Source organism: Benincasa hispida, chromosome 11 (genome assembly GCF_027475165.1).
Source record: "Benincasa hispida cultivar pf3 chromosome 11, pf3_genome.v1.1, whole genome shotgun sequence".
Classification (NCBI taxonomy): domain Eukaryota; kingdom Viridiplantae; phylum Streptophyta; class Magnoliopsida; order Cucurbitales; family Cucurbitaceae; genus Benincasa; species Benincasa hispida.
This window is the reverse complement of record NC_143488.1, coordinates 44491738-44505133: the sequence shown is the minus strand read 5'-3', so window position 1 is coordinate 44505133 and position 13396 is coordinate 44491738. Positions and strand designations below refer to the sequence as shown.

Sequence of the window (13396 nt, the reverse complement as noted above, 5' to 3'; positions counted from 1 at the left end):
GCAAGGTTTATTGAAGTGGAGGTTTCTCTTGAACAGTTTGACGCAAATGTTACTCCAGAATATATTCATTGGTATAATAATATCACAAGGTACTACGTTACTCGTCCGGGAGCAGCTGTGGGCCATCTGGTAAATGAATATTATCTAATTATTTTTAATTTAAATTTATTTTAAATATTGTCTAATTGTTTTATAATTCACAGAGATTGAACAACCGTAGACTCCGTGAGGTTGCGAATGATCTGAACCAGGTTCTTGCTATATGCAGTGATAACTAAAACTATATGGAGGAAATTCATTATATGTACGATATACCTATTGTTCTTCCACCAGCTCCTAGACGTAGATGACCTGTTCGGGAAGAGGATGAGTTTGATGAGGTTGCACATAATGTGGAAGAGTTGTCCCCTATGATGCAAACGCATAGTCAAACTGATTATGTTAGTCTGATGATGATGATGCCAGCATTTAGTTCAGGACATTATGACTCAGAGGCTGGTCCTTCGTCTTCATACGTGCATGGACATGGCCGGGGTCGTGGAGAGCATAATGAACATTTATATTATGAAGCGTCTACAGAGGTACCAGAGCAACATCAAGAAGAACCCGAGCAACCTCAAGTTCGAAGTCGACGACGACAACCAACTCGAAATCGACGACGTCCGCCTTGTGGGACACATTGATTTTTGTAATTATTTTTATATAAATGAGATATTTAATTTACATTTTTTTATTTTTATGAGATATTATTTTTTAATTTATTATTTTTATATATTATGAATAGTAATTATTTTGATATAGAAGTTTTTAAATGTCATTGACATAAATAATAACATCAAATAGTCTAAATCTAAAAAGTTAGGTAAAAAAAACTTCAATATTCAAATTTACATATTTTAGACAATAATTTGGGGACATAATAAATCAAATCAACACTCAAAACCTTCACATACAAGTCTATAAATAAGACTAATTGATATAAAGAACAAAAATTTTAATCACAGTAGTGAGATCAATAGTTTAAAGATTTTACAGTAATGATCTTGAATTCCTTTTGTGTATTTGGTACCAAGATTTTGATGGATTTTTTTTTTTTTTTTTTTAAATTATAAATAATAAAAAAATATTTTTAGAATTTTTTTTTATAAAATGAAAAATTAAAAAAAGAAAGAAAGAAAGAAAGAAGAAGATGGAATGAGGAATTAAATAAAGAAAAAAGGAAAATTTGTACGGATATTTCACTCTCGCTAACAACTCGCTCTCGTTTTCAGGATCTCGCTCTCGCTCTCAAGATCTCACTCTTGTTCTCAGGATCTCGCTCTTGTTCTCAGGATCTCGCTCTCTCTTACTCTTTCCTCTTTTGTTCTCTCCCAATACAAAATTATTTATAACACATTAAATAATTATGAGTGTTATGAGGAAGATCTTTCATTCTCTCCACATCAAATCACTTGAGATGAAAAAACTACCCTTCATAAAGTTTCCAAAAAAATCAGACCAAAAAAGAAAAAATATGGAAACTCCCAAGTTAAGAAGCTTCGTGCCAGATATGCACCAATGAATGAGTTAGAAAGAATAACATATCTGGAAACTCCCAAGTTAAAAAGAAAAAAACTGGAACTCTCGCTCTCTCTTAATATCTCGCTCTCTCTCTTTTACTCTTCCCTCTCTCGTTCTCTCCCAATACAAAATTATTTTTAACACATCAAATAATTATGAGTGTTATGAGGAAGGTTTTCTGAATGATAATTAAACAGACTCAATAATAATGTTAGGGCAAGGTCGAGAGTTCAAAGTTCGACGTATAAAAAATACGAAAGGGAAGGTCGAGGGTTCGAAATTCGACCTATGTAAGTCGAATTTTCAACCTTCGACTTATTTAAAAAAAAATAAAAAATAACAATATTTTTACAAATAGTTTGAAAACAATAATATTTTCCTAAATAGTTTCTATAAGGACAATATTTTTTTAATTTTCCCTAAAATATAATTGGATGAAATTTAAAATTTAAGGTTGAAATTGATTATTATTTGTTCTTTGAAAATTAAAAAGGAACACCGGTGACTTTCAAAAAGGTCAAGACAGATAAGAGCATACATCGAGATGATCCTATGCGGAAACTCACACCGAAGTTTCTGTGGTCATCTCTTTGTCATATCGCTCGTTTGTCTTCGTCTTCGACCCTTAATCGCCTGATCATTCTCAGGCCTCGACTCAATATTTTCGTTGTTCGATTCCAATTCTGCAAAACTGGAGAGGCACAACCCTTCTTCCTCCGCACCGTCGTGGCCTTCCGACGACCGCCGCCCCAATTTCAACCACCAGTTTGATCCCTATGTTCAATACCCCAATCACCATCCCGGGCCCCCTTTTGGCCAGCCCAATTATCCCCCTCAGTACCCGCCACCTCCGCCGCCCCCGCCGCCGCCGCAGCACCAGCCTCCATTCCAACACCAGCACTCGCACCAGCCCCAGCCCCCGCCACCGCCACCTCACCAGCACCAGCAGCCGTACCAACACCAGCAGAATAACTGGAGCCAACCGGAGTTCCACAATCAGACCCCGAACTACCGTCCCCAACCGCACTTTAACGGCGAGAAGAATGAGGGGTTCGGAAACGGCGGTTTGAGGCATTGTGGTAATCATAATGCAAATTTGGGGCGTAAAAGGCCTAGAAACTTTTCCAACAGAAATGTTCCTGCAGGTATTTGTTGTTTGATGAATCATGTAATGTAGAAAATATCTATTTCTTTTTTCTACGTTAATATAGAACATGAAATGTTTCTTGCTCTTCTAAACCTAATTGATCTAATTACTTCTTGTAGACGAACTTGCAATTCTCTGTTGGATTATGAACTGAACTTAAAGAGTTCTCTTTAGACTGTAAAAAATATGACTAATTTTTCTCTTTATTGGGCATTTGAAATTTCGACGTTCACGTTCCCTTTCCTTTGATTATTTCTCGGTTCTGTACGATTGCGTTAGGATTCTATTTATTTATTATTTTCTTTTTTGAACTTTTCTTCAAGTATTCCAAGATTTTTATGCAATGAAGTCGAGGTCTACTTTGAAAACATCAGAATACTCTATTAACTGTCTAACAATTAACATGAGGCACAGGGAAACTTTTAGTTCAACAACTATCTGATATTGCTTTTCTTTGGAGCAATTTTTTACTCCATAATGAATGCCACTGAGATGTTTTGTTTTGTTTGTTTTCTTCCAGATCATGCTGAGGCTAGTGGTCATGTGAAGTTGTATGTTGCCCAAGTTCCACGAACAGGAACTGAAGAAGCTGTAAGTTTTAATTTCCAGGCTTTGCCAACTCATATTACTTTGTAGGCGAAAGAGTTCTTTGGGAAGGAAGATTCATGGTCGTATATCATGGATCATGGTTCCATCTTTTGAGTTATTTTTTGGGGTTTTCATAATTTGTAGGCTTACATACAGTACATTATGTTCATTTTCTTTCATTTTGGAGTTTTGGGAAGCTTATTTACTCCTTGAGAGGGTTGTGAATATTAAGGACAACAGAAACTCCACCTATCTCCACAATGATATGATATTGTTTACTTTGGGCATAAACCCTCATGGTTTTACTTTTGGTACCACCCAAAAGGCCTCATGCCAATAGAGATAATTGTTCACACTTATATACCAATGAATATAATCATTCCCTTCCTAACCAAAATGGCGCTTTATTTGCAGTTTGCACTCCTAACAATCCTCCCTTTGAACAAAGTACCACCTTGAATCTTCCTTCATTCGTCCAATTTTGATCGCCTACGAGAGCTTGCTCCTATAAGGCCCAGTTGCAAAGCCAGATAGAGCACAATCGCAAATCATTTTTGTGGAATACACATTTGATGTTGACCACTTGTCGCACCCTTAATCTCTTCCCCATGAACAAAGATCTAATGCTCTGCCAATGAGCTCGATAGAGTTATTACTTGCTTGCCGCTCCAAGAACTTTTTGTCCAATTTTTGGATTCATCCACAAGACTCACTACTTTTGTTCGAAATCGTTGAGGATCTCGCCACACAACTAGGTTTAGATTATGACTCTGATCTCAATTGTTAAGGTCGACAAAACCTCCATCTATCTCCACAATGGTATGATATTGTCCACTTTGGGTGTAAACCCTCATGACTTTACTTTTGGTACCACCCAAAAGGCCTCACATCAATGGAGATAATTTCCGGCTACACTTATATACTCTTGATCATTCTCTTCCCTAACCAATGTGGGATATTGTTTGCACTCCTAACCTTAACTAAGTAACAATGATTGTATCATTTCACAAATTCATATGAAATGTTTCTGCGAACTTCTTCAAATCATTCAAAAGTACTCAGAAAAAGTTCTTCCATTAAAAACTTAATCAAGATTCAATAGGGAGAGTGTTTTATACTTGTTTTTGTTCTTAGTATTTTGTTTCTTACTTCAAAAGCAGACTTCTAAATGTTTGATAGTTCATGTCACTGTAATTCATTTTATTTCTCCATCGTATTGAAGTCATCTACAATTCTTAAAGTCATAATTTAGCTTTATTAACAGATATTAAATCTTTGGTTTCAGATTCGTCCTTTGTTTGAAGTACATGGAGATATTGTTGAGATTGTAATATTAAGGGATAAACTAACTGGCCAACAACAAGGTATTTTGTTCATTTTAAATTTAATTCCATTTTATTGTTCTGCTGTTTAATGGGTTGACTAGAGCATCAATATGCTCACTTTTGATCTTCATACTTTTAGTTTGGAGTACAACTATGTGGAATTGGGATGTTCTGGTTTATTTAAAATTTTCTTATAGAGAGTGTTCAGGAGTGAAAATTGAGTTTGGTCTCAGTACCTTTGTCTTTTGGAAATGGGGAAGGAGGGTACTCCTGGAGAACATATATCCGAGATATGCTCACTTTTGATCTTCATACTTTTAGTTTGGAGTACGACTATGTGGAATTGGGATGTTCTGGTTTATTTAAAATTTTCTTACACGGAGTGTTCAGGAGTGAAAATTGAGTTTGGTCTCAGTACCTTTGTCTTTTGGAAATGGGGAAGGAGGGTACTCCTGGAGAACATATATCCGAGATAATGCTATAGAAGCCGCCAAAAAAGACCCATAATGGATTTTGCCCCACTTTTTTCAAACTTAAAAATTGTTGCCCTTCTGTTCCCTTATCATTAGCCAACATTACCAAAATAACTTTAATTTTGTTTGCCCTCTTCCTTTTCCTGATTTTCTCCTTTCTCCACTTTTTCCCCTCCCTATTCCTTTCCAGTCGCGGTTGCAAGCTAGAGAGGTTGTTGGCTCATTGGAAAAGGAATGGAGTGGTTGTTGGAACATCGGATGTGTGCTTTTCGCTGAAAAGAGGCGAGTGAATGAGAGCAAGAGAACGAAGAAATTGAGAGAGAGGAGAACAAGAGTGAGAGATTAGAGTGAGAATGTGAGAGTGAGAGGAGATCGAGAGAGAGAGAGGGGACCAAGAGTGATAGGGAAAATTGAGAGAGGAGCAAGACAGCGAGAGCGAGAGGCCCAATCTGTGTGTGTGATGCCCGATTCAGTAATTTCACATGGATATGATTTAAGCCAAAGGACAAATATCTTAAAATTTAGAAAGTAGGTGAAATCTCATTTCACTCAATATTTTGGTCATCTGTACGATTATCCAAACATCCTGACGAGTACTATGAGTTGATTTCAAAGTGGAGCATCCCCTTGTCAAGGCAACCTCTAATTTATCGAATTGTTGTCATATTCCTTCTCAATTTCTCAAAAACACTTGTCAACTCTTACACACTATTAACATCATCTCTGCCTTTTTTATTATTTTTTTTCTATGGCGCTGTTATTTCAAGTTGACTTTGTCATGCTTCTTTTACAGATATCATCTTTAATTGAAGTTCAATGACTGAAATGTCATTTCTAAATAACAGCTTTGATATATATGTATAATCTTTATTGTTAGGATCCAAACGGATTCTGGTTACTGCATCTGTCTTTGTATGCTGTCATTCTTAAGAATAATATTAAAGCAGATCTATGATTTCCTCTTCAGGTAGTTGTTTTGTGAAATACTCTACCTCCGTTGAAGCAGACAGGGCAATCAGAGCTTTGGACAACCAGTATACTTTTCCTGGAGTGAGTTATGAAGCACTTTTGCTCTGATTTTGAAAGTTTGTTTCATATCAAAATTAAATGACTAACAAGTCACTTGTACTGTTTCTGATAATATTTAGGTAACTCAATTGATGTCATAATGACTTTTCTCATTATTCTTTTAAAAAAAGATGACTTTTCTTATTATTCTTTTTATAACAGGAACTGACTCCTATCAATGTGAAATATGCTGACAGTGAAAAGGACCGCATCGGTAAGTTTCTGGCATTTCTGACTTCCTGTTGCAAAACTTTGACGTATTTCTCCTTTATGTATGCTGTATTGTTTGCATCTTAGCAAGGCTATTTCACTTTGCAAAGCAGTAGTTGAGCATTGTTTTCTACTGCATTTTTGCATTCTATGTTTTGAGCTTTGCACGACCAAGGTGCATATCATTCTGATTTTTTCCCATAAGGGGGAGCCCCTTGATCAATAATCTCATTACTTTGCCCTTTTCAAATTTTTTATTTTTATGTTTTATGTAGGAGTACTTGAAAAATTGTATGTTGGTAGCTTGAATAAAAATACTACAAAAAGGGAAATTGAGGAGGTAAGTAAGCAATATTCTTCACATTCACACAGCATTGAGTTATTTTCTTAAAAGAAACATTGCACTTTTAGTTTAATTTGAATACTTGAACAATTTTGTCTTCTGAGGTGTTGGAAAGTCATCGAAAGATTAGCCACCACAAACTTTTGTTAACTACATTAGTGGAAAGATGACGGAAATTTTTAAATTAATTATATATTGTTCTTAAAGGTGTAGTGTGAGACTTCGCATTCTCTTTTTTGGATAAATGGTATAGTAGTTACTTAACCTCAAGATTAGTAGTTTTCTAAAAATTGACTAACCTAATTAAACATTCAATTTATTAATTTAAACAAATAATTGAAAAAAATAATCCACATAATTATACACATTAGTAAAAGACCATCCTTCTTCTTTCCTTTGGACTTTCCCCCATGGTTGGGTAAGCCATAGGATTAAATTATTTTGAGTTCATGCATTCAAATCATGGTGGTTGCCTACTAGGATAATAATTAATTGGGGTGTTTCATAATGGCCACTCATGTTTCTTCAGAATTAGGGTTGCCTCTAGGTGTTCATGAACTGGTTCGGATCTTCTCATTATCCTCCCTCAGTGTGGATTTGATTTAAGTTTTGGTTATTGTGTGTTGTGCGACTTTTGAAGATGTCGTGCGTGTTATTGGAGGGTGCAAAAAGATTTTGCAGGACTAGGGAAAACGATTATTATATGTTATTTTGTTCACTGCTATAAAGCTTATGGATGATAGTTTGAGGAAACCACCGAATAAATGAAGCCAGAAAAGTAGGGTTTTTTTTTTTTTTTTTAAATTTTTAGCTTTTAGCTTTTATTTGTGTTATTTATTAATATTTTCCATTTATTCAATTAAGAACCTTAAGAACCTTTTGTGAACGTTTCATCCGTCAGGTATTCTCACCTTATGGTTTTGTTGAGGATATTTATATCATACGTGATGACCTGAAGCAAAGCCGAGGTATGTAAAATTATCTGCTTGCAGCATAACTAAGAAATTCTATGATCCTTCTATTAAAGTTTATTGAGGAAGATTTTAGATAGTTTATTGTACTTAACATGAAGGTTTGTCTCAAAAGCTATTAATTTTCAATTTACTGCATTGAACCCAGTCAAGCCTATCCATAATTTCTTTGTCACGTGTGTCATGGAACTTGCATAGGATGACATCATGAGCAGATCATTGTAGAGTAAAATCTCTATTCTGATGGATAAGTTACTTATAGTTTCATCTTGTGTCAGAAAATCAGTTAGAATTGAAACATTATTTCTAACATCTAGCATCACTGTTTTATGGACCAGTTATTTAGGCTTTTAATTTCTTCTCTCCATTGTAATTGGCAAAGTTAACTTTAATTCTGGTTCAGTATCTCAATTTATGCTTCTGATTTTGATGCTCATGCTCTTGTGAAGGATCTGCCTTTGTTAAGTATGCTCGTAGAGATATGGCACTGGCAGCAATCAAAGCATTGAATGGAAATTTTACGATGAGAGTAGGGCTTGTCTATATAATCCCATCTACGCTCTGTGTGCTATAGGTGTAAATTACTCTTGTAAGCTTAACATTGATTTCATGTTTCTGCGTTGCTAGGGTTGTGATCAGCCGTTGATTGTTCGTCTGGCAGACCCTAAGAAACCCAGGATTGGTGAACAAAGGTTTGGCCTCCTAATACATTACTATTTTCTTATATATATTCTCTATATGAAGAAGTGCAGTCCCTTGTTACTGATTTCTTATCTGTCGTCCTTAGTCGTCTTGCTTCTTGCATCACTGAATAACTACTGTCTTTAAATCTGTAGAGACCCCCGAGGCTGTGATAGTGTACATTATATAATCAGTATTTTTTAAAACGGAAGGTGCGATAAAGCGCAATTTTTCGGGCTCAAGTGCAAGACGGAGAAAAGCGTGGGCTTTTTTTTTGAGGCCTAATATATATAAAAGTACTACATTAAGAAAAGAAAACATACTTGAAGTGGAAATATGAAAAAATAGGACCTCGAAATATAAGAATTTTTGCATTTAGGCTTAGTAAATTTGATTTTTTTTAGTTAATAAAGAAGGAAAAAAACCAAATTATTACTATTTTTTAAAAAAATAATGAAAAATTCCCAAAGCTTTTCAAGGCAAGGTGCCAGACCTGCACCTCAGCCTAGGCGCGCCAAGGCATGCGCCTGGTAGGGCTTTTTAAAACACTGTATATATAATGTGTGTGTGTGAGAGAGAGAGCATGCAAGGAAATGTGAGAGCCAACTCCTATGAATCCTTGTATGCCTCCCTCACCCTACCCCCACGTTTGCTTCCTCTCAACTTGAAGGTTCATTTCTTTCAGAAAAATGGGAACTACCGATGATATCCCCTGTTTCCCTGTTTGAAAGTGATGAACCCTCTAGATGGATATCTGTTGAATTTGAACTACTGTGATGTGAGCTAACAATAATTAGTTTTTATATTGCAGGCCATTAGGCATCTATGTTTTATTATTATATATATATATAAAAAAATAGACATCTATGTTTTATTATTATAAAAAAAAAAAAAAAAATAGGCATCTATGTTTCATAAATGTGATGGTCAAACATTTTGACTGTACATACATTTGCGTGATAACAGATATAGTATAGGTTGTTTTCTTCTTATTTTCTTATTGGTTGTGTAAATATTCATTCGTTAAATATATCTCTCTCTACACAGAAGCAACAATGTATCAGGGAGCCCGAGATTTGGTCATCCTCCTCATCCGTTTAGGTATAGTGTATTTATTGTTTCTTTTTGTCTAATTTTATAACGTAAACTGTTTTCTTAATGGTTTAACCTTTTCTAGACCTGAACCTCCTCTTGTTCCTCCTGCTGGAGGATGTTTTCCCAATAATCAATACCCCGGACAACAAAATTCTTTATGTTTAGGACCACCAAGGAATGCTTCCCAAGTGGCATCCCATGCCCCTTTTGCTCCTAATACCACACAGAAACCCTCCCCTCAAATACAGGAATCCTCATCATCTTTTGCTCAAATGTCATCACAACCAATGAGGTCAACGCAGCAAATTTGTCAGCCTTCTACACAGACTGATTTTTCTAAGATGCAGAATCAGGTGCTTTGTCAACAGCCCTGGCAAGATTCACATCAGCAGCAAAATTTAAAGGTCCATGAGAATACGGTATGATCTGAATTATAGAATCCTTGTAATAGCTGTTAAATTACATTAAAGTAAAAGATTATGTCATGATTGGCATCCTAATTCTATTCCAGGAGCAATAAAACAAAATTTGAAACTTGACTGTGGGGACAATTACTAAAGAGATCATTTAATGTCACATTGTCATGGCAACTTTGTCTTTTATGTCTTTGTGCAGCCTCCTGCTGCACGTGGTGTTCAAACCTTTAGTGGTACTCCCAACTCGCCTGTGGGGCGTCCATACTCTCAGGTAGAAGTTACTTTGGAGTGTGACTGGAGTGAACACACCTGCCCAGACGGTTTCAAATACTATTATAACTGTGTCACCTATGAAAGCTTGGTAAGCTTTATGGTTTCAAATACTATTATAACTGTGTCACCTATGAAAGCTTGGTAAGCTTTATGTCTTCCTTCATCCGTCTTGCCGCAACTGTTTCCAATTTTGTGATGCAATTTATGATAGATACCTTCCAAAATTGGTCCTTAGTGGGAGAAGCCAGAGGAGTTTGCCTTGTTTGAGCAACAACTAAAGCAGGAAAAGCTTAAAAAATCGAACCATCAGCTTCATTCTTCATTAGCAGGTCTCTCTTCTCCAGAAGTGCCGCCTCAGCCAAATCTCTTCAGTCAAAAACTCGAAGTCCAATTTTCCTCAGCTGTACGAGTTAGTATTCATTCGTACATATTCATATATGTATATCTTCTCTTGGATTCACTATATCTTTTCCTGTTATATTTTTGTTAAGCCATGCAATTATATAAGGTTGATGCTAGGTGGTAGTGGTACATAAAATTACTACTCGTATACTGTACATAAACCGTGTTTGAGAGTAATTTTGAAATGGGTAAAATCACTTTTATCCTCAAAATTAATTTTGATGGTATGAAATTTGCTTTTAAAAGTGTGCAATCGTACTAAATTGATTTCAAAGAATTTAAAATGTGTTTTGAAGTGATTTTAATTTTAAAAGCACTCTCAAACAAGTTAAAGCATTCCTGAACAAGCCAAATAACACTGCTTGAGAATTCGAGTTCCAGATTTCAGTTCTCACTAATTCTTTAACATGTTCAAATTCTGCAGGAGTTGGATTGTATGCGACTTCAATCAAAACCAAGCCCTGTTGTTAGTCCAGCCTGTGTTTAACAATGTTGTCTTAAGTTGTTATTAGGAAGGTTATTTAAGATATTTTGAAGTTTACCGGCAACTAACATTGAGCCTTTAATGTCTAGTCAGTACAGTGTGATTTAGGATGGTAACAAAGACTACATGTTAGCTGTTCGATTCATAACCAAGACGATTTTAAATTGCTTGTGTAAAGCTGATGTACTGTATAGTCTATTGGGTATCTCAATGGCGCTGTACCTGTTGGTGTATTTATATGTATATGAAAGAATAGGGCTGAGCTTGCATGTGCTTCGATGGAGTTGCTGCTCTAAACGGTAATTAATGTTGTTATTAATGCTTTAGAAACTGTAGTTCTACCTCCTGTAATCCATTCAATACTTGATTAACACATAGATGCCACTAGGTTCCTTATTATTTTATTTTAATTTTCCGGTTTTATGTTTGTTTTGTAATTGACTTTGAATATGTCCGAAGTTATTTTGGTTAGTGATAAGGTTCTCATTATAGTTCAAAATTATTTTCAGGGATTCTTCTTGGATGAGAAATCAGCTTTAAGGAGATCAGGGATTAAGTGTGCTATTGAGACTTGATAAAGGAAATTTATTAGTTTATCTTGTATCTTTTTTTGTTAATAGAGTATTTTGTAGTTGATCCTTGATTTTATTTGTTACGTTTTTCTATCTTCTAGACACTTTGAACTTTATAACTTCATCTTCTTTGAAGAATTATAAAGGGGTTCAAAGATATTACCATCGTATGTACGTGGAAGGGTTCAAATGTTAGATCTTTGGTCGAAGTACACACTATGAAGAAGCATTCAAACATTGGATTTATTAATCAGGTGAGATATGTTTAGGTTGATATGATATGTACCTTTTTCACTAGACAGGTCTGGTGTTCTTATTGATTGCAATAAAGATTAACTTGGCTAATCTGAATTGAATAATTGGATTTTTATTTTTTATTTTATTTTATTATTATTATTATTATTTTTTTTTTTATGTATTCACTTTATTTATTGGTTGAGTGACTGTTTGCTGGTTTGCAGGTGCCTCTATTATTATTGTTTTTGTAGACAGACAATTGGATATGGAGATTGGTTCCCCATCAACTGTTTATTTGACACCATTTTTTTGTGAAAATATTTAAGGTCATTTAATTATTGAATACTTGGTACCACTTATACATTCACTTGATCCCTTAAATATTGAATACTTGGTACCACTTTTACATTCACTTAATCTATATGATCATACTTTATGATGGGGAATTTTCAAAAATTGAAAAATAAGAAAAATTATTTATATAAAATAGTAAAATTTAATCTCTTTTATAAGGTTAATAGAAGTTTATCAGTATTTATTAGTAATAGAAATTGATAAAAGTTTATCATTGATATTATGTGATAGACGTCGATAGAAGTCTATTATTAATATTATGTGATAGACACTAATAGAAGTTTATCAGTGTCTATTATATATATATATATATATATATATATATATATATATATATATATATATATATTTTGTAATTTCTAGTTTGATATTTTTTCTATTTGTAAATTTTTCTTTTATAATCTTAGGCATTTCTTTTTAGAAAAATGAATTTATTACACCACATGGGCAGATGAAGAACAATCCTTGATAGAGATGTTTGGCTTTGCTCAATAGAGATTGAGACGAAGATTACATTCCCTATCATTGTTCTTAGTTCCCACCCTATTTATTATTATTATTATTGTTAAAAATATATATATAAACACAGACACACAAACAGGCGCACATGTATATATATTTGAATCACTTTACACTCTAATGTATAGGTAATTATATTGAAAGAATAATTTGATATGCATGTTTGAATCATTTTAAGACTCATATTATGGATAATTAAATAACTTAACATGAATTTATTTTATTTTACTTCACTTGAGAAGTTTAAGAAGGAATAAATAAAGATTCATAAAGAAACATTTAAATGAGGATTCGAAATAAATATTTAATTGAATATTTTTTTTCTTCAAATGTAAATTTATTACTTTTTGCTTAAAAATAATTTCATTAAAGTTTTCTTAAAAAATTAAATGAGAAATAATTTTTCACAAAATTAATCGAAGAATTTATGGAGATATAGAATGAAATGAGAGGTAAAGGTGATGAGAATTTGAGGAGGAAGTCATCTCCATCCCCACACTTGCTCATGGACATTTCTATAGACTCTCACACTTGTAATGTAATTTAAAACTTACTCGTAACACTAAACAAGAGTGTAAAGACTTAGAAACAACACAACAGTTGAGAAATACAATCGTTCTCTCTACTTTGCTTTCATCATTTCTTCTTCGTGTTACTCTTGTTAAGAGTGTTTTGTTT

The 13396-nt window shown here is 34.1% G+C and overlaps 1 protein-coding gene across 1 annotated transcript; it reads left to right on the top strand.

Annotated features, from left to right (window-relative positions):
- Window positions 1-2197: 2197 nt before the first annotated feature.
- LOC120091198 (flowering time control protein-related / FCA gamma-like protein) lies at window positions 2198-11778 on the top strand (the record flags this gene model as incomplete). The annotated part of the gene is made up of 15 exons (XM_090307447.1): window positions 2198-2705; window positions 3228-3298; window positions 4581-4659; window positions 6061-6143; window positions 6324-6375; window positions 6647-6711; window positions 7616-7682; window positions 8135-8214; window positions 8313-8377; window positions 9414-9467; window positions 9544-9880; window positions 10077-10238; window positions 10362-10553; window positions 10977-11335; window positions 11546-11778. Coding segments are annotated over 13 exons (1647 nt in total), but the record flags the coding sequence as incomplete, so codon positions are not given.
- Window positions 11779-13396: the final 1618 nt, after the last annotated feature.